The sequence below is a fragment of the Salvelinus namaycush genome, chromosome 35 (assembly GCF_016432855.1).
Source record: "Salvelinus namaycush isolate Seneca chromosome 35, SaNama_1.0, whole genome shotgun sequence".
Classification (NCBI taxonomy): Eukaryota; Metazoa; Chordata; class Actinopteri; order Salmoniformes; family Salmonidae; genus Salvelinus; species Salvelinus namaycush.
The window spans coordinates 19,001,954-19,019,891 of record NC_052341.1 but is presented as its reverse complement, the minus strand read 5'-3'; the positions used below and the strand labels follow the sequence as shown (position 1 = coordinate 19,019,891).

The window sequence follows — 17,938 nt, the reverse complement described above, 5'->3', positions numbered from 1 at the left end:
TCGATGGGACCGCAGAGGAGATGGTGACAAGCTTAAAGTTCCTCGGTGTACACATCACTGACAATCTTAAAATGGTCCACCCACACAGTGTGGTGAAGGCGCAACAGCGCCTCTAACTTCAGGAGGCTGAAGAAATGCGGCTTTGCCCCCAAGACCCTCACAAACTTTTACAGATTCACCATTGAGAGCATCCTGTCGGGCTGTATTACCCCCTGGTACAGCAACTGCACTGCCCTCAACTGCAGGGCTCTCCAAAGGGTGATGCGGTCTGCCCAACGCATCACAGGTGGCACACTGCCTGTCCTCCAGCACACCTACAGCAACCGATGTCACAGGAAGGCCAAAAAGATCATCAAGAACATCAACCACCTGAGCCACGGCATGTTCACCCTTCATGTCAAGGCCATCAGACTTAAATAGCCATCACTATATGGCCATTAAATAACACACAGCAGCATTTAAAATTTATTTAGAGGCTATATTTAGAGGCCTGTGAGCTAGGATCTCTTTAAGGGGAGGCCTATAATAAAAAAATGTTATAAAACAAAAATAGAGTTCTAAAATATTTCCGTTGTGTGATAGCCTAAATTGGAATGCCTTGTTGAAAGTTGAAGGCCTATTTTTTGGGGGATAGGCCTAAATGAAACATTGAATTATTAAAGTTATAGGCTAAAGACCTTTGGATAATTATGATCATTTTTAATACACACATGGATTTCAATAAACAAATGAATAAGACTGTTCCATTCTCTTTGATTTAGTTCCTATTGCCACTCAGACAAATGACAGAATGGATGTCAGACTGACTGAACTGAATGAAGGATGAATTAAATGTTCAAATATATGTTAGAATGATGAGTTGCCCACATCAAGCATGCTCTGCACTTTATTTGGCTAGTAGGCACATGGGCCTACATTAGAGTATAATGACTATAGCTGCATGCCTCCAGAAGGGCATCTTCTGAGGCTGAGGGGTGCTTTTCTGAAGGCTCATGGTGCTGCATGGAGATCACCAGCTCTTCAACTGGGCAGCAGTGTCACGATGGAGAGAATAGACTATATGGAGACTACCTACGACCACTGAACAGTTATTGTAAAGTGTGGGAATAAGCTTATGCCAGATTTAGCCTAAATGTAACCTCTCCCTTGTTCATTTCAAAGTCCATATGTTCATGACCCGGTTCATATAAATAATGTCAAATTATTTTAAATGTAAATTAACCCCTCCTACAGAATATGCTTTGGCAAGATTATGAGTGATTAAATAAATATCAAAATATTCTATAAACAAATATTGAGGGGCAAAGACTCCAGTGGTCATATATAATTCACAGATTCACCAAACATATATTCTGTTTCATTATTCCTGGTATATATACACACTACTGGTTATGATTGCAGACAGAACCCAGATAATTGGATGGTACAATATTGAATTAGTCACATTTTGAGAAGGTGCATACATGGGAATGTACACATCACCCAGAGATATGCCCATGCTGTAGAGATACACCTAGCAGACTGAAACTTCACTATTGTAGGCATAATACAGCTAGTGCCATCTAGACTTGCGATGGTAAACAAATCCATTAGCTACCTAAATGTGAAGTAAACTCAACTGAGGAGTAATAGAGAATTGAGACTTTTAACTTGAAAACGTGCAGGATACCTATTTTTTTTCCAGCTTCCCTGACTTCCGTTTTTTTTTTTATATACTGGGTTAGGCTTGTTCGTGTAGCACTCCTCACAAGTGGTCTGGTGTACTTTTTTTGTTGGTGGTGAGATGAAACTGCCAAAACTCTGAAAGGTATTATTGTGTCAGAATTGCAACAAGATTTTTTCAAGCCTAAAATGTTAGTCCGCAATCGTAACCTGGTGTTTGTATGTTCACAGATGAAATTTCACGTTTACGTGTCATGTTTCACGCATGACTTTTCTTACTGATCCTTAACGATACGTACGTTCAACCTTTTGGCAGCTAGCTGGCTCCGTACATAACGCTTTCAACCAAGAGTTTACAATAGCTAAAAGCTTACGATTGCACCGCACTGAAACGTTTTAGAAATTTTGGCGGATGTTTGCCTGCGATGTTGTGATTGGTGGGAGGCTCATGACGTTATACGTCGGTCTTGGTGTTTAGGTAATGGATAAAAAAAATTAAGTGGTTTGGAACGCTGATTGGTCAGAAACAACACCCACGGAGTTTTGCATCCGTCAACAACCAGTTGATGCATTTTCAATCAAGCTACAGCACTGAAACGACCTACAAATAGGTATTATGGACATAACTAGTTAGTAAATAAGTTGCTGCTATCAGAACTTTGACTGCACAATACATTTCCCAAATGGGACAATAAAGATAACTTTAATAATCTTTCTTGGTTGAATAATCTTTCTGACCTGTTATTTTTCCAGTTCTCTCGGCTATGGAGGCGAGATGTGCTGTTGTTGAGACTTGGGCTGAGTTCGGATGTCCTTCGCCGGGTACAGCTGCTAACGTGATCTGGTCTGGGGAAGATGTGTTGATTTGTACTGGGAGCGACGAGGTGTTGGTCTTCAACACACAAGAGCTGAAACTGACGGTAAGGCTGAATCTCAAACCATACACTTCGCCCGCTTCAATTAAAGAACAACAGGTGACACATTCCCTTAGGTGAATAACAGGTGAACTGATTATTGATGAACACTCAGGTGAGTAGCAGGTAATACAATGACAAGGAACTGATTGTTGATAAACACTGAGATGAATAGCAGCAGGTGATACAATTACAAGAAACAGATTATTTGTGAACAGAGGTAAATAGCAGGTGAACTGATTATTGATTAACACTGAAGTTGCAGTAACAGGGGGTCTATTTGAACCTGGCTGTCAACTATATGTGATATTCTTCATGGACAAGAAACACTCATCTTGTCTGTTATTCCAGGCTGTCCTTCAGTTCCTGAGTCCAGTGTGTCACATGGTGCTGAGTGAGGACAAGCAGTCTGTCTATGCTGTCTGTGAGAGTGATGGGGTGTACTGTGTCAGTCTACCAACTCTGCACCCTAGGTATGAACCTCTTCATTTGAACTACGGAGACTGACCATGCAAAAATTACATGTATATTTGATTACCCTCTCCCCCTTGTCCTGTCTCACCAGGTCTCCCACTCCCCCAGCTGACCAATCCCCTGGCCCTGCTCTGTTCAAGGTGTCGTCTAATTCGCTGGCAGCCAGAGACAAGGGGGTGTGTTCTCTGATTGAGGTGGGAGGGTCCGGAGGGACCTTGGTGACCGTCTCCCTGAGAGACGCAGCCTGGTGGTTTACTCTGTATAAAGCAGCTGACCACCAGAAACTGACTCAGTTTAGTCTACCTGTCGTTTCAGTTGGTCACCATGTCGAATCAGAGGAAAATGGTGCCGCAGGACTGGTCATGCGACCTGTGTTAGCTTGCGTTTACAGCAGTGATGCACCACCCTTGTCATCATCCTCAACAACAACAAAACTACCACCTTTGTCATCATCGTTAGGCGGCAAACATTTTTTCCTGGAGCCTCTCCTCTTCAAGCTCCTCTTCGGCGTCGACGCTGCCCTCATCAACTCCCCCATGATCCTTTGCGGCCTGCCTGATGGGCGTCTCTGCTCCCTCCCCTTACTTCTCCCAGGACGATCAGGCTCCTGCGTTAGAGTTCTACACAGCATGGAGCAGCCAATCACGTTTATCGGAACCACAACCGGGACAAATGATGGTCCACAGTGTTTGGTGGCAGTAGGCCAATGGGGGAGGGTGGTGCTGGTCAGAACCTGTGAAGGGGGGCCGGAGGAGGGGAGCAAGGTAGCAGCATTAACAGAGGGGTGTGTGTCGGGGCCTGTGGTGTGTGTGTGTGCAGGCAGGGAGGGCCTGTACTACAGCACAGGGTCAGATCTTCTAGCCCTGGATCTCCCAGGGGTGCGAGAGGCAGCTCCAAAGCCAGAAGAGAGCCTGGTGGTCGGCCACGGGGAGAGGCAAGGCCAGGGACAGGCCATGGTGAGGGAGTCTGCTACCCTACAGAGTCCTGTCAGCCTTAATGTCTGCAGGGTCATTGCCCTGGCTGGGCCCTCACACAATGCCTCAGGTAAAGTGTGTCTTCAGCTCAACCAATATTTTCTGCAACCGATCTTTGTTATCAAGTTTATTTTCTTACGGATCGTGTTTGTGTGTTACAGGCATAGTGCAGTTGGTGGCTTTGTCTCTCCGGGGGAGGCTCCAGCGTTTAACCCTGCCTAAGGGGACAGAGGTAGGGGGCATACCCAGGCTCCCCTTATCACAGGTGGGACAGAGAGTGAGGGACCTCCTTGCAGCCATCGGAGATGTGTGTGAGAGGTGAGGAGGCATGCAGTAGATTTAATGGTAGATCTAACATATGTTTTATTCAGATGAATAGTACTTATTTAACATGTTAATTTACTTGTATGTGCTATTGCTTGTCCCACAGAGCATCTGTGTTGAAAAGCACCATCCAGTCCAAAAACCACTCCCTCAGACACCTGAATCAGGTGCTCAATGTCTGCTGCCTACTGCTAGCAAATCAGAACAGTGGAGAGCAGCTCCCGGTCAGCAAGAAGCCAATCAGGTGTCACGTTGTTGCCAAGTGGAGCCGCCTGCTACAGAGAGACTCCCTGAATCTGACCTGTGTTCTGGACAATTCTAGTCCTTACGTTCTAGAACGGAACTGGACGTTCTGTGTGCGAGTTCTACCATTATCCTACCCTCTTCCTGCAGGGGGGGAGAACACCTCTCAAACATTCTCATTCCCATTCCAGAAACTAGAGCCGGGTGGGAGAATGGAAGTGTTGTTGCCCCTAACAGCTGCGGGGGACACATCTTTCCCTGTGACGGTTAGCTGCTCGCTTTTCTACTCCCTGCAAAGCTTGCTGGGGTCTGAGGAGCTGTCCCGCCTCTTGGCCAATGGGGAGCCGGCATCTTGTCTGGGATTGGAGGGTGGATGGGTCAGTCTGCCCCTTGACACACTGACAGTGGATTGGCTGGACGCTCTGCAGGTGACCGGGACCACGCCCCCTCACAGGGACCCAAACAGACCCTCCATTTCCCCGGATACCGTCTCGATGGATATCGTTGAGGCCTTCCTGAGCACCCGTAGGATCAGGGGTTCTGGGAGGGGGGATGGAGAAGGAGGAGGAGAGAGGATGGTGGCGTCTGATGGGGGGCTGTTTTCAGCAAGCATCAAGGTCTCAACAGAGCTACTGAGAGGGACACTAGGACTGGAGCCACCAGGCTCTGCTGGCCCTTCTCAGGGTGTGTGTGGCTCTGTGCTGGGCTGGCTGCTGTCACAGGGGACAGGAGGAGAGGACTGGAGTGGCAGAGGGGACAAGCGAGGACAGGAAAGCTCTGTGGTCTACGCCCGGTGTCTAGGGCGACACACCGTCAAACTCACAGCCAAAGAGGTGTGTATTTTTTTTTATATTTCTTATTTTTACATATCATGAAAACATGATTGCATTGATACTGGGTGTATCAGTTGTGGTCCTTTAGCTCAGTTGGTAGAGAATGGCGCTTGTAACACCAGGGTAGTGGGTTCGATTCCCGGGACCATTCATACATAAAATGTATGCATGCATGACTAAGTCTCTTTGGATGATAATAAAAAAAAGCGTCTGCATTTATTGTATTATTATAGTTGTATCCTTTTAGACTCACTTGAAGTTCATGTTTAACTTTCCTGGGAGACTATTGTATGAGGTATGTGTTGAGAGTGACTGTACCTGTATGTTGTTGGCCAGGTAACTGTAGGAGACACCAGTGTGAAGGAGGTTAAGGAGGCTGTGGAGGTGCAGGTACAGTGCTCCTCCATGGCAGCAGTGTGTGGACTACACCATGCTGTGTTAAGCCGTGTACAGGTAGGAATCCCAACATGTGTGATAAACATTTGTGCCTGTTTGCTACATCATCCTCTCCTCCCTAACACCCTGTGTGTGTGTGTTGAAAGGCTCTGCTCCAGGGTACTGCTGGCACACGGGAGTCCTCTATGGGAGTCCAGGGACTGGGCTTGAGACAGGCCCTACAGCGGGCACAGGTGAGACCAGACTAACAACAAACTACCTGGTAACAAGGGTTGAAAGAAATCCTCAAACACACAAATCCTCAAACACACAAGAAACAGACAATCTGTAGTATTTTCTCAACTTTTCTCTGTGTCTATAGCCTTACCTCTTTTCCTCTTCTTTATCTTCTTCCTCCTCCTCCCCCCTGCCAGGTTCTATCTGAGCATCTCCAGGAGGCTCGTATCCCAGAAGCCATTGGATTGGGAATGACCACTGGACAGACCACCAAGACACTGTTCAGCATTTATAGGCAACTCAGAGAGAACCCTCTCCTCATCCTCTGACACTTACCATCCCACATACGCTCCTCATCCACAACATCCTCATCCACACATTTACAATCCTCTCCTCATCTTCATTCTCAGCCCCACACTCACTATCCAATACTTCTCCTGCAAAGGAGAAATTAATGACTGTTTGTCTCCCTCTGCTGTTTTAGTACACAAACAGCATTTCTTTCTTTCTGTGAATGTTTGTAAAGTAGTACATAGCAGGTAGGTTGTGTGTGTGTGTGTGTGGATTAAAATGTACCTGTAAAATTAAAACAACGGATTTGAAGAGTCACTTCACTGACAACATTATCCACACACGAAACATAACTTCTACACATCTGAGATTATTTTTATTATAGTTTTTCAAAGCTTTTCAGAAAAATTAATATTAGAAAAGGATAAAGCAAGAAAAGACAAATGAAGTATGTATCATTGTCAAGCTGTAAAGGCTGTAAATCACTAGCACTATACTCTTTCTAGGATGATCGTGTAGTTTTGTTACACCTGACGTGTTACTGTTTTGATTGTAGGGAAAAGCCTGTAAAAATCTCAAATGACACCCATTACACTCTTGTATCCCATATAGAGGGCTCCTACTTATCACCTGAAGCCATTACTCTATGTGTCTGTGTTTAGAAGTGGGCCTACTGCCCTACATGGGGAAGAGGGTAACGTTTGAGATGCAGCTGCCTGTCATGTTTGTTAATGTTACGATGCTGCGATGCTAAGGAAGCTGTCTGCTAATGATGACTCAGCTACGATGAATTGATGACTTTCTGAGTTTATTATTACACACTGTCACTTGCTTACAAAGTCAGAATTGGCAAAACGACAGGGAAGAATGGGAATGGTAGAGTGGAAATGAACAATTGTGGTGGAAGAGAGTGTAATAGACAATTGGTTTAAGGCACATTGGTTTTACACCAGAGTGTCTCTATAGGTATTTGTAGCATTGTGTGTATAGTAGTTCTGGAGTATTTGTAGCTACTGTAGTAATAATGTATACCATTTAGCAGACATATTTATCCAAAGGGACTTACAGTCATGCATATATTTTACATATGGGTGGTACCAGGAATCAAACCCACTATCCTGGCATAGCAAACACTAAAGTGCCATGCTCTACCAACTGAGCTACAGATGACCAGTAGACACTTCAAAACTGAAAACCCAAGCCATGTTAACTCCTCTATAGCCTCATTTATACCTGGCGCGAACATGTGTCCTCTTTCCTGGTCTTTTCCACATTCTGATTGTGCCCACATTTTCAGAAATATGTCTACACGTGGTATTAAAATGTTTCTCTTATCCATCTACTTTGACTACATTTCCTGGTCCCTCCCTGTATGCAAAAATTTGACAGTTATTCTTTCAAAATAGTATTTATTTCTTTATTTTAAAGGGGCAATCAGCAGTTGCTACATCCATTTTTGGACTTATAAATTAAGGATATGTACTCATTGATTCTTGAAGAACTGAGTGGAGCAATGGTCTAAGGCACTGCATCTCAGTGCTAGAGGTGTCACTACAGACTCTGGTTAGATTCCAAGCTGTATCATAACCGGCTGTGATTGGGAGTCCCATAGGGCGGCGCCCAGTGTCGTTAGGGTTTAGCCGGGGTAGGCTGTCATTGTAAATAAGAATTTGTTCTTAACTGACTTGGCTAATTAAATAAAGGTAAAATCAAAATAATTAACTTATAAATGTCTCATGAGCTTAGTTTAACTACCAGAACCCAAAATAGAAGCTTATTTTACTCCAAAGTAAATTGTTTGTAAACAAAGTAAATGTAAACAAACACGATATAGCCTGAAAACATGGTTAAAACTATAGTTTTGATATCATGGATGCTCAGTCCTTGCAGCTATAGCTCTGTTTGTGAATTTGAGAGTGGTTACATTTCTCCAGCCCCATCCCTCAGCCGTTAGTGTGCTTTGATATTGTTAAGACACATATTGATGCCATAAGTCAATGGTGCCATCTGTCAGTGATTTTAGACGGTGGGATAATGATGATTTAAATGGTTTCACTGTCCAGAGCCCGGTTTCCCAAATGCACCTTAAGGCCTAAGTTCATTGTTAGAACCATAGGATCCTATGATTCTAAGTTGAACTTAGCCTTAAGATGCTTTTGGGAGACCAGGCCCAAATCCGTGCACACTTGTAAGATATCAGACCCACAATGTGTCTTTTAATGCATCCAGTCTATACGATTAAAATACTCATTTTAATACCATGTATAGACATATTTCTGAAAATGTGGGCACAATCAGAATGTGAGAATGTGGACCACAACAGGACAAAGGACGCATGTTAGCGCCAGGTATAAACAAAGCAATGTGTGGACAATGGAAATATTAGTAGTTGTATTACTGTTGTATCATGAATAGTGTTGTTGTAGCTAAAACAATGTTGCAAAATGAAAACCCAAGCCATGACTAGTCCTCTGTGTGTGAGTATGGTACTTACTCTGAACCCTGACTTTTACTAGTAACATACTAATTTTAAAAAACATTTAAAAAATCTCATAAGCCTATAAAGCATAGTGTTGTTTGGAATCTGCCGTTGACTCACTGAACAGTGTTGACTCCAGCAAACATGATTCATTCCTTCTGACCAGGTTCTTCTGAGCTGAAAACATGAGACCTCTGCCTTATTTTAAATTAACCTTTTAGTCATTAAGCAGACACTCTTATCCAGAGCGACTTACAATTAGTGCATTCATTTAAACGTATGTCTTCCCTCGACCTCCCCTGTAAAAGAGTCTGTTTTCTCTTTGTGCCTTCTTCATTGGCTGGCATGCCAGGAGTAGGTTGAGGGGAGTGACAGGGGCAGAAAGGGACCTATGGGAGAGGGCAGAAGTTGCCACTAACTACTAGTCTAGGGTCAGATATTCTTTACCAATCTGTTCATTCATTTTTAGGACATGGGGGTTAGGGTAATCTGGTAATCTGCCCCAATCTGATCCTAGATCTGTGGTTAGGGGTAACCTCCAGCAGGGTAGGAGAGTGGCCCCCATATAGGTCAGTACTCCCAGAGGGCAGAGCTGTCGGGGGTAACCCCGTCGCCCTTCAGCATGCCCCCCTGGCCTCGCAGGTATCTGCCGTTCTTGCCTCGGATGGCGATGCGTCCGTGCTCCAGGAACTCAAAGGAGAAGTCATCTGGTGTCTCTCCGTCTGAACATACCAGACCACTGCTGTTCACATACCAGAACCTCCCTCCCTCACCTACAAGGGGTTAGTTAGAGAGAGACATGGACTGGCAGCACTATATGAAAGGCCTTTACACATCAAGACAGATTGAAGCAGAAAGCAATAGATTAAAACAAGCAGTTGCACAAAACTTCTTAAATTCTTCATGAAAAATGCATTGAATTCTATGCAATAGCTAGAATGTGCATATCATATCCTCACCTTTGATGTGGTACGCCCCATCACTGAAATGCAGTGTGAAGATGTCATAGACTGATCTGTTGGCATCCAGCGTGTTGGAGTTCTTATGGTGGCAGATGAAGCCGTTCAACCCTCGCAGGATCAGCATGGGACGGTTTATCAGCTTCAGAATCAACTTCTCATCCTCACCTGATCAGGGAAGAGAGGGAGGGGAAAGAGAGGGAAGGAGGAGGAAGAGAGGTAGAGGTAGAAATTAAGGAGAGGGGAAGGGATATTAGGTTTAAAAAGCATAAGAACCATGGAACCCACTCACCCTCTTAAAGACACAAACACTTACCTACGGAGTCGCTGACGGCTGCTAGCTGGCCGTTCTTCTTGGTGCAGATGTATTTCCCGTTACTGGCTCTTAGTGCCACCCTGCGGCCCATCCACTCCACTGCAAACATGGTGTTGGCAGACCTGGATAATAAATTGTTAGGGCTGTGACTGGAGCTAGGGTTAGGGTTGTGACTGGAGCTAGGGTTAGGGTTGTGACTGGAGCTATGGTTAGGGCTGTGACTGGAGCTAGGGTTAGGGTTGTGACTGGAGCTAGGGTTAGGGTTGTGACTGGAGCTAGGGTTAGGGTTGTGACTGGAGCTATGGTTAGGGCTGTGACTGGAGCTAGGGTTAGGGTTGTGACTGGAGCTAGGGTTAGGGTTGTGACTGGAGCTATGGTTAGGGCTGTGACTGGAGCTAGGGTTATGGTTGTGACTGGAGCTAGGGTTAGGGTTGTGACTGGAGCTAGGGTTAGGGTTGTGACTGGAGCTATGGTTAGGGTTGTGACTGGAGCTAGGGTTAGGGTTGTGACTGGAGCTAGGGTTAGGGTTGTGACTGGAGCTATGGTTAGGGCTGTGACTGGAGCTAGGGTTAGGGTTGTGACTGGAGCTATGGTTAGGGTTGTGACTGGAGCTAGGGTTAGGGTTGTGACTGGAGCTATGGTTAGGGCTGTGACTGGAGCTATGGTTAGGGCTGTGACTGGAGCTAGGGTTAGGGTTGTGACTGGAGCTAGGGTTAGGGTTGTGACTGGAGCTATGGTTAGGGTTGTGACTGGAGCTAGGGTTAGGGTTGTGACTGGAGCTATGGTTAGGGTTGTGACTGGAGCTAGGATTAGGGCTGTGACTGGGGCTATGGTTAGGGTTGTGACTGGAGCTAGGGTTAGGATTGTGACTGGAGCTATGGTTAGGGTTGTGACTGGAGCTAGGGCTAGGGTTGTGACTGGAGCTATGGTTAGGGTTGTGACTGGAGCTAGGGTTAGGGTTGTGACTGGAGCTAGGGTTAGGGTTGTGACTGGAGCTATGGTTAGAGTTGTGATTGGAGCTAGGGTTAGGGTTGTGACTGGAGCTATGGTTAGGGCTGTGACTGGAGCTAGGGTTAGGGTTGTGACTGGAGCTAGGGTTAGGTCTGTGACTGGAGCTAGGGTTAGGGTTGTGACTGGAGCTAGGGTTAGGGTTGTGACTGGAGCTAGGGTTAGGGTTGTGACTGGAGCTAGGGTTAGGGTTGTGACTGGAGCTATGGTTAGGGCTGTGACTGGAGCTAGGGTTAGGGCTGTGACTGGAGCTATGGTTAGGGTTGTGACTGGAGCTAGGGTTAGGGTTGTGACTGGAGCTATGGTTAGGGTTGTGACTGGAGCTAGGGCTAGGGCTGTGACTGGAGCTATGGTTAGGGCTGTGACTGGAGCTAGGGTTATGGTTGTGACTGGAGCTATGGTTAGGGCTGTGACTGGAGCTAGGGTTAGGGCTGTGACTGGAGCTAGGGTTAGGGTTGTGACTGGAGCTAGGGTTAGGGTTGTGACTGGAGCTAGGGTTAGGGTTGTGACTGGAGCTAGGGTTAGGGTTGTGACTGGAGCTAGGGTTAGGGTTGTGACTGGAGCTAGGGTTAGGGCTGTGACTGGAGCTAGGGTTAGGGTTGTGACTGGAGCTAGGGTTAGGGTTGTGACTGGAGCTAGGGTTAGGGTTGTGACTGGAGCTATGGTTAGGGTTGTGACTGGAGCTAGGGTTAGGGTTGTGACTGGAGCTAGGGTTAGGGTTGTGACTGGAGCTAGGGTTAGGGTTGTGACTGGAGCTAGGGTTAGGGTTGTGACTGGAGCTAGGTTTAGGGTTGTGACTGGAGCTAGGGTTAGTGGTAGGGGTTAGTCTTAGGTTTAGAGCACGTGTCAAACTCATTCCACAGAGGAACGAGTGTCTGCGGGTTTTCACTCCTCCCTTGTAGTTGGTTAATGAATTAACGTCACTGATTAGTAAGGAACTCTCCACACCTGGTTGTCTAGGTCGTAATTGAAAGAAAAAAACAAAAACCTGCAGACACTAGAGTTTGACACCCCTGGTTTAGAGTTAGGGTTACCTCTCTGTGGCCGTAGTCTGGATGCCTCCGTGGGCCACCAGGGCCCAGTATTTCCCCTCGTTGGTCCGGAACAGACACTTCCTGCTCTCCTTGTCAATCTCCATCTGGAACGTCTCCAGGTCCGTCTCGTCCTCCTGGTTGGCCGAGATACTCACACCTGGGAGGGGCCAGAGGTGTGAGGTCAGTCAAATTCAGTTCATGGTGTGTTCAGTTCGAAATCAATCCAAGTTTTATTGATACTCATAACTGTCAATACAGGCTGTCTGAAATCCATGGGAACACACGTTTACACACTCACACATGCATGCCCTTATACACTCACATGTGGATGGCCCATAACCCACCATACTGTCAAAGACCTCTGTCCATTATGCAGAATACTAATAGCATTAACATTAATTAAAGACAGGCATGCATGCAGACAGGCAGACAGATTCTACCAACCCCTTTACTAACAGTCTTCTGCACTAGGGTCCTCCTTAGTTACATTCAACCCAGCTTTCTAAAGAAACTATTGGCTTAGTCTAAAAAAAACTATTCTCTGTCTTATCACCAGGGCTTGTGTTTCTGTTTGATCAGATTCCCCTCTCATCTCAGCACTGCTTCAAGATTTTATACCTCAGGGGGTATCAATAGAAGATTTTATACCTCAGGTGGTATCAATAGAAGGTTTTATACATCAGGGGGTATCAATAGAAGATGTTATACCTCAGGTGGTATCAATAGAAGGTGTTATACATCAGGGGGTATCAATAGAAGATGTTATACCTCAGGTGGTATCAATAGAAGGTTTTATACCTCAGGGGGTATCAATAGAAGGTTTAATACCTCAGGGGGTATCAATAGAAGGTTTTATACCTCAGGGGGTATCAATAGAAGATTTTATACCTCAGGTGGTATCAATAGAAGGTTTTATACATCAGGGGGTATCAATAGAAGATGTTATACCTCAGGTGGTATCAATAGAAGGTTTTATACCTCAGGGGGTATCAATAGAAGGTTTAATACCTCAGGGGGTATCAATAGAAGGTTTTATAACTCAGGGGGTATCAATAGAAGGTTTTATACCTCAGGGGGTATCAATGGAAGGTTTTATAACTATCTGATACTGCATCTATCTGATATCTTGAAAGGCATTGCTGACACTACAGTTGGTCAATCATACCAAATGGTGCACGCTGACTGCTACATAGCCTAGGGCAATGGTTTTCAAACCTCTCCTCGGGGATCCCCAGACGTTTAGCAATTTTGTTGTAACCCTGAACTAGCTGAGCTGATTCACTTAAGGGCTAGCTGTGGATAGTTAGTTACATTAAATGTTTGGGGGTCCCCAAGGAGAGGTTCAAAAATCACTTGCCTAGGGTAGAGTGTGCTAGTCTACACTCTTAGAAAAAAAGGTTATATCTAGAACCTAAAAGGGTTCTTCGGCTGTACCCATAGGAGAACCCTTTGAATAACTATGTTTGGTTCCAGGTAGAACCTTTTTGTTCCAGGTAGAACCAAAAAGGGTTCTACCTGGAACCGAAAAGAGTTCTCCTATGGGAACAGCCAAAGAACCCTTTTGGAACCCTTTCTTCTAAGAGTGTAGTGCAAGGTTTAAAACAGACCGCAGGCCCATCTCCAATTCCTGGTGTTGGCCTACCTGGAAGCCTGCCCACCCGCCTGCCCACCCAAAACTGGATCAGGCACGACTAATACATCAGAGAGTCGCTCTGCCATCCATTATTAATGATGCCACAGCCCACTGTCCCTCTCTTCCTCTCTCTATCCCGCTCTCTCTCCCCTTTGTATCTTTCTCACTTGCTCTCCTCCATTGCTATTCTCATTTTTTTCTCTTTCTCTTTGTTTATTTCACTGCATCCTTTATCTGTCTATCAGACCGTAGCGTGTGTGTGTGTGTGTGTGTGTGTGTGTGTGTGTGTGTGTGTGTGTGTGTGTGTGTGTGTGTGTGTGTGTGTGTGTGTGTGTGTGTGTGTGTGTGTGTGTGTGTGTGTGTGTGTGTGTGTATTTGAGTGTTCGTCTCTCTTTCAATTTCTTCCCAGACCAGATCGATGTACCCGAGGGAGTAGAGAGAGGTGACGACAGACATGATAACAGATCTGACCGACACACACACACACACACACACACACACACACACACACACACACACACACACACACACACAAACACACACACACACACACACACACGCGCATGGACACTAACACACCACATGGGCGCTTTAATAGAAAGAGAGTGGGAAGGCGAGAGAAGAGAAAGAGAGAGAAGTATCAAGTCAGTTTCTGAGCCTAGTTGTGTTTGTAAACTATCTGACGGTGACACGTCTGCTCTTCAGGGAGAACTGTTAGTCCTGTTGATTTATGTGCGAACACATAGAGAAGGTGACTTCCTATATATCTGACTATGCTCTCCTCTCTCCTACTCCTCCTCCTTCTCCTCATGTACTTTCACAACCACTCTCTACTCACTTTCCTCTCTTTTCTCTATTTCCCCCTTTCCCATCACTCTCCCTATATATGCTTTCCCCTTCCACCCTTCTCCTCCTGTCTACCTCACTAACCCTCTCTCCCCACCCTCTCCCCTGGCTGTTCCCTACAGTCTTTCCCTTTCTAACCCTCACCCTTTCCCTTTCCTCTCCTCCATTAACTCTTTTTTTCCTCACTTGCCCTTCCCTTTCCTCCTTTATTCTCTTCGCAGCTCTCTCCCTGGGTCGCCCTCTCAACCTTTTTTATCTCCATCCCTGGGCTGGGGTCTGTGGCTGACTGACTGACCCAGTTGTCTTTCTGATTTGTGGGCTGAGTTGCTATGGGCTATGCCCCTGGTGTGCTGTTGGCCAGAGACCCATAGAGTTAGAGTAGGGCTTGGGTTTCTGAAAACAGACTCCCCGCCTTCAATGAACAACCGCCATGGCACTATCAATTATTTAACACACTCTGCACCTCATCACTCACCAATACAGGAGTGTTTGTAAAAGAGAGAGAGAAAGAGAGAGACAAAGCTTGTGTTTGTGAAAGAGAGAGTGTGTGTAATGCATGTTTGTAGGTACAAGATGGAGAGGAAGAGAAAGTGTGTGAGTGCATGTGTGTCTGTGCACTTGTCGTCTGAGTGTGTGTGTGTGTGTGTGTATGTGTGAGAGAGAATGAGAGTGGAAAAAGTAAGTGTAAGGAAATGTTTTGTGTATCCTGTTTGAGTGTCTTTTAGCACTAGCATAGAGGTGCGTCACCGCCCTTTCTTCCCTGCCCTCATGAGGTTTCCTATACCCCTTAGGCCTCGAGGTAATCACTTTCTGCTCGTCTCACTCAGTCATTTGGTTATTGCAGATCGTAGTGCTAACCAGGAACAATGAGCCACAGCTACAGTTACAACCCTCAGGTTAGAGTAACACTACTCCTCAGACAAGAATATTCACCAAAGACCACAGCATCAAACACACGGACGATACACAGAACACTCTAGAGATTCTAGGAAAAGATTCCCTCTAGATTCAAGTCTAGATGAGATTCTAATAACACTGTAGATTCTGGAATCAGTTACCGGGTCTATGACATTATCATAGACCCGGTAACTGATTCCAGAATTGTTTGTGGCTCGGGCAAAGGGAAAGAGGCACAAGTTACTACATTATCATATTATACAGTGATGCTGACACTATTAATCAGTAACACACTTTTCACAGTGGTCATGCATGCAGGGTATACCAGAGATGAAGTCTACACTGTACATAAGCTGCACTGGAATAATCAGCCATTATAATTTGCAAATCTCATTCCCACTGACCTGGTGACATGTTTTCTGAGCCTGAAATACAAAAAGACTACTATGCTGCAGAGGGGTTTAAGCTACTGTAAGGAGGCAGTGGAATGATACTACAACGCTGGAACTTCCCTTTAACAATACAATAATGATATGTTAGAAATAGAACAATCGATCAACGCACGCACAAACATGACAACACATCAACTGCGTTCATCTCGTCTTCGAGGAAACACCCAACCTCAGACAATATGATAAGGAATCTGAAGACTACATTACCCATAATTATGGAACAGTCTTTATCGGCTGTCAATCATCCATATTGAATGGCAGTGGTGAAGCTCCATGCATATTCAATACGGCTGCTAATGTATTTTCTGTACATCTGAAAGCTCAGTTACCACAGTAGGTATCAAGTGGTACGAGAATATGAGGTAGTAATAGTAGTAATAGTAGTAGTAGTAGTTGAGTAGTTTTAGAAGTGACACATGAGGAGAGGGAGATAAAACAAAAAAGAGAACGAAAGAGGTGTATACTGTATATTTATGCATGTGTGACATCTATGTTCATACTGTGTTTTGTCTACTGTGTATACTGTGTGTGTCTTACGTTGCCGTATAGACACGTATTTCCCATTGGCTGCCATCAGCACCACCTGTGGGTGGCTCTCCTCCAGGTCAAACAGCTCGTCCTTCCCCGGCTTGCTGCACCTGCCAGACCTCAGTGTCCCCGTGGGCCCCATTGGACTCAGGTACTTCCCCTCACAGTCCTTAAACGCCAGCTTCCCACACTTCAGCTCCAGCGTGTACCCCGTGCCCCGCCCGCTCTCCGCTGACAGCTTCCCGTCGTTGCCAAGGTAACGGCTGTCGCAGGTCTTGAGCCGGTACTTCCCATCCAAGTAGACGAGCGTCAGGAGCGCCGCCACGCCCCATGGAATGTTCCGGTCGACGGCGATCTCGCCGTCGTCGGGTGACAGGTGGGCGTAGCGCTTGCGGGCGACACTGAGCAGGTTGGCCTGCGGGTGGAGCGCCAGGTGCACCGCCCATAACTCTGCCTCTGTGATAACTTGGGCGAAGCAGGACAGGTAGTCCCGGGAACCTCCGAATAACCTCAGGTAGGGTTCCGACTGAAGTGCCCAGCGGCCGTCTGACTGGGCAGCGATTAGGAAGCGGCAGTCTGTGTTCCGTCCCTCGGCCTCGCAGGTGACTTTGCCATCCTTGTCGGAGGCCAGGTAGCGGCCCAGATGGCTGCGGAGGTAAACCACCTGGGGGTCCTGGGAGTCCTGCTCTAATGTCCACACCTGCTTCCTCTTCAGACTGGGGGCCGAAGCATTCACCTGATGGAGGAGAGATCACTGTCAAGAGCACTGGGAATAGACAGTTTCCACTTGTCTACCTAAAACGCCTTTCCTCTTCCCCTGTCTTCACCCTTTCTAACTCTTTCCTGCTTTAGATAAACTTCTTTGGCATCTACTCTACTCTGGCATGAAAACGACAAAGGAGTTGGCTAAAGCAGGACCAGACTGGCACCAGTCTAGACAGGAACACAGTAAGACTAAGCTGTGTCAGATGAGGTATCTCACCTTGAAGCCAAAGGCCTCTGCGGTGAGGTAGCGACTCTCGTGGTTGATCAGACCAAACTGCAGCTTCAGTGGACAGTTTGTACCGTTAGTGGGCATCCTGGCCTGGAGGAGGAGGAGGGATGGGAGGAAGAAGAATGTGTGGCGAAGAGGGAGAGTGGGGAGGGGAGGGCATGGGGGTATGAATGACAAGTATGAGGTGAGGTTAAAAGGGTGGGCAGAATTAGGCAATAAAATATGAGAAGAAATCAATGAGGAAGGTAGCTATAATGTAGGGACTTTGTCTTCTACATTTTTTTTACACAGATTTATGATCTACTTACTGTGGTTATGTGGTTCCTTTCTGTAGTTTCTGTGATTCCTATGCTCCTAATTCCCAGATTAAAACGTTTCCTTTCAAATTACTCCTCTTCTTATTCTGTTTCTCCTCCCTTCTCCGTCTCCTCTCCACCTCCGTCTCTCTCTGGTGGTAGTGAAGGA

The 17,938-nt window shown here is 46.1% G+C and overlaps 2 protein-coding genes across 3 annotated transcripts; one reads left to right on the top strand and one right to left on the bottom strand.

Moving 5' to 3' along the window:
- Positions 1-1,718: 1,718 nt before the first annotated feature.
- faap100 (FA core complex associated protein 100) lies at positions 1,719-7,745 on the top strand. Of its 2 annotated transcripts, none has more exons than XM_038975418.1 (9): positions 1,719-1,807; positions 2,416-2,582; positions 2,928-3,049; positions 3,142-4,094; positions 4,186-4,342; positions 4,455-5,424; positions 5,761-5,877; positions 5,967-6,053; positions 6,234-7,745. In XM_038975418.1, the coding sequence occupies exons 2-9, from the start codon at positions 2,427-2,429 to the stop codon at positions 6,363-6,365; spliced, it is 2,694 nt and encodes an 897-aa protein (XP_038831346.1). In that variant the 5' UTR covers positions 1,719-1,807; positions 2,416-2,426; the 3' UTR covers positions 6,366-7,745. The 2 variants fall into 2 exon arrangements, with proteins under 2 accessions (XP_038831346.1, XP_038831345.1); XM_038975417.1 differs by having other exon boundaries at positions 1,762-2,273.
- Positions 7,746-9,376: 1,631 nt separating this feature from the next.
- Positions 9,377-17,557, bottom strand: fscn2b (fascin actin-bundling protein 2b, retinal). The gene is made up of 6 exons (XM_038975431.1): positions 17,462-17,557; positions 16,489-17,215; positions 12,124-12,280; positions 10,082-10,203; positions 9,766-9,933; positions 9,377-9,579 (listed from the first exon to the last, which is right to left on the bottom strand). Exons 1-6 carry the CDS (start codon positions 17,555-17,557, stop codon positions 9,377-9,379), a joined length of 1,473 nt encoding a protein of 490 aa, XP_038831359.1.
- Between the last annotated feature and the right edge of the window lie 381 nt (positions 17,558-17,938).

Excerpts from the sequence above, each read along its gene's own strand:
- faap100 (XM_038975418.1), top strand. The coding sequence starts at position 2,427 with ATGGAGGCGAGATGTGCTGTTGTTGAGACTTGGGCTGAGTTCGGATGT. Across the intron at positions 4,343-4,454 it reads ATCGGAGATGTGTGTGAGAG|AGCATCTGTGTTGAAAAGCA; the intron begins GTGAGGAGGCAT and ends CTTGTCCCACAG. Across the intron at positions 5,878-5,966 it reads CTGTGTTAAGCCGTGTACAG|GCTCTGCTCCAGGGTACTGC; the intron begins GTAGGAATCCCA and ends GTGTGTTGAAAG.
- fscn2b (XM_038975431.1), bottom strand. The coding sequence starts at position 17,557 with ATGCCCACTAACGGTACAAACTGTCCACTGAAGCTGCAGTTTGGTCTG. Across the intron at positions 17,216-17,461 it reads CAGAGGCCTTTGGCTTCAAG|GTGAATGCTTCGGCCCCCAG; the intron begins GTGAGATACCTC and ends CTCCTCCATCAG. Across the intron at positions 10,204-12,123 it reads CAGACTACGGCCACAGAGAG|GTCTGCCAACACCATGTTTG; the intron begins GTAACCCTAACT and ends TTTATTATCCAG.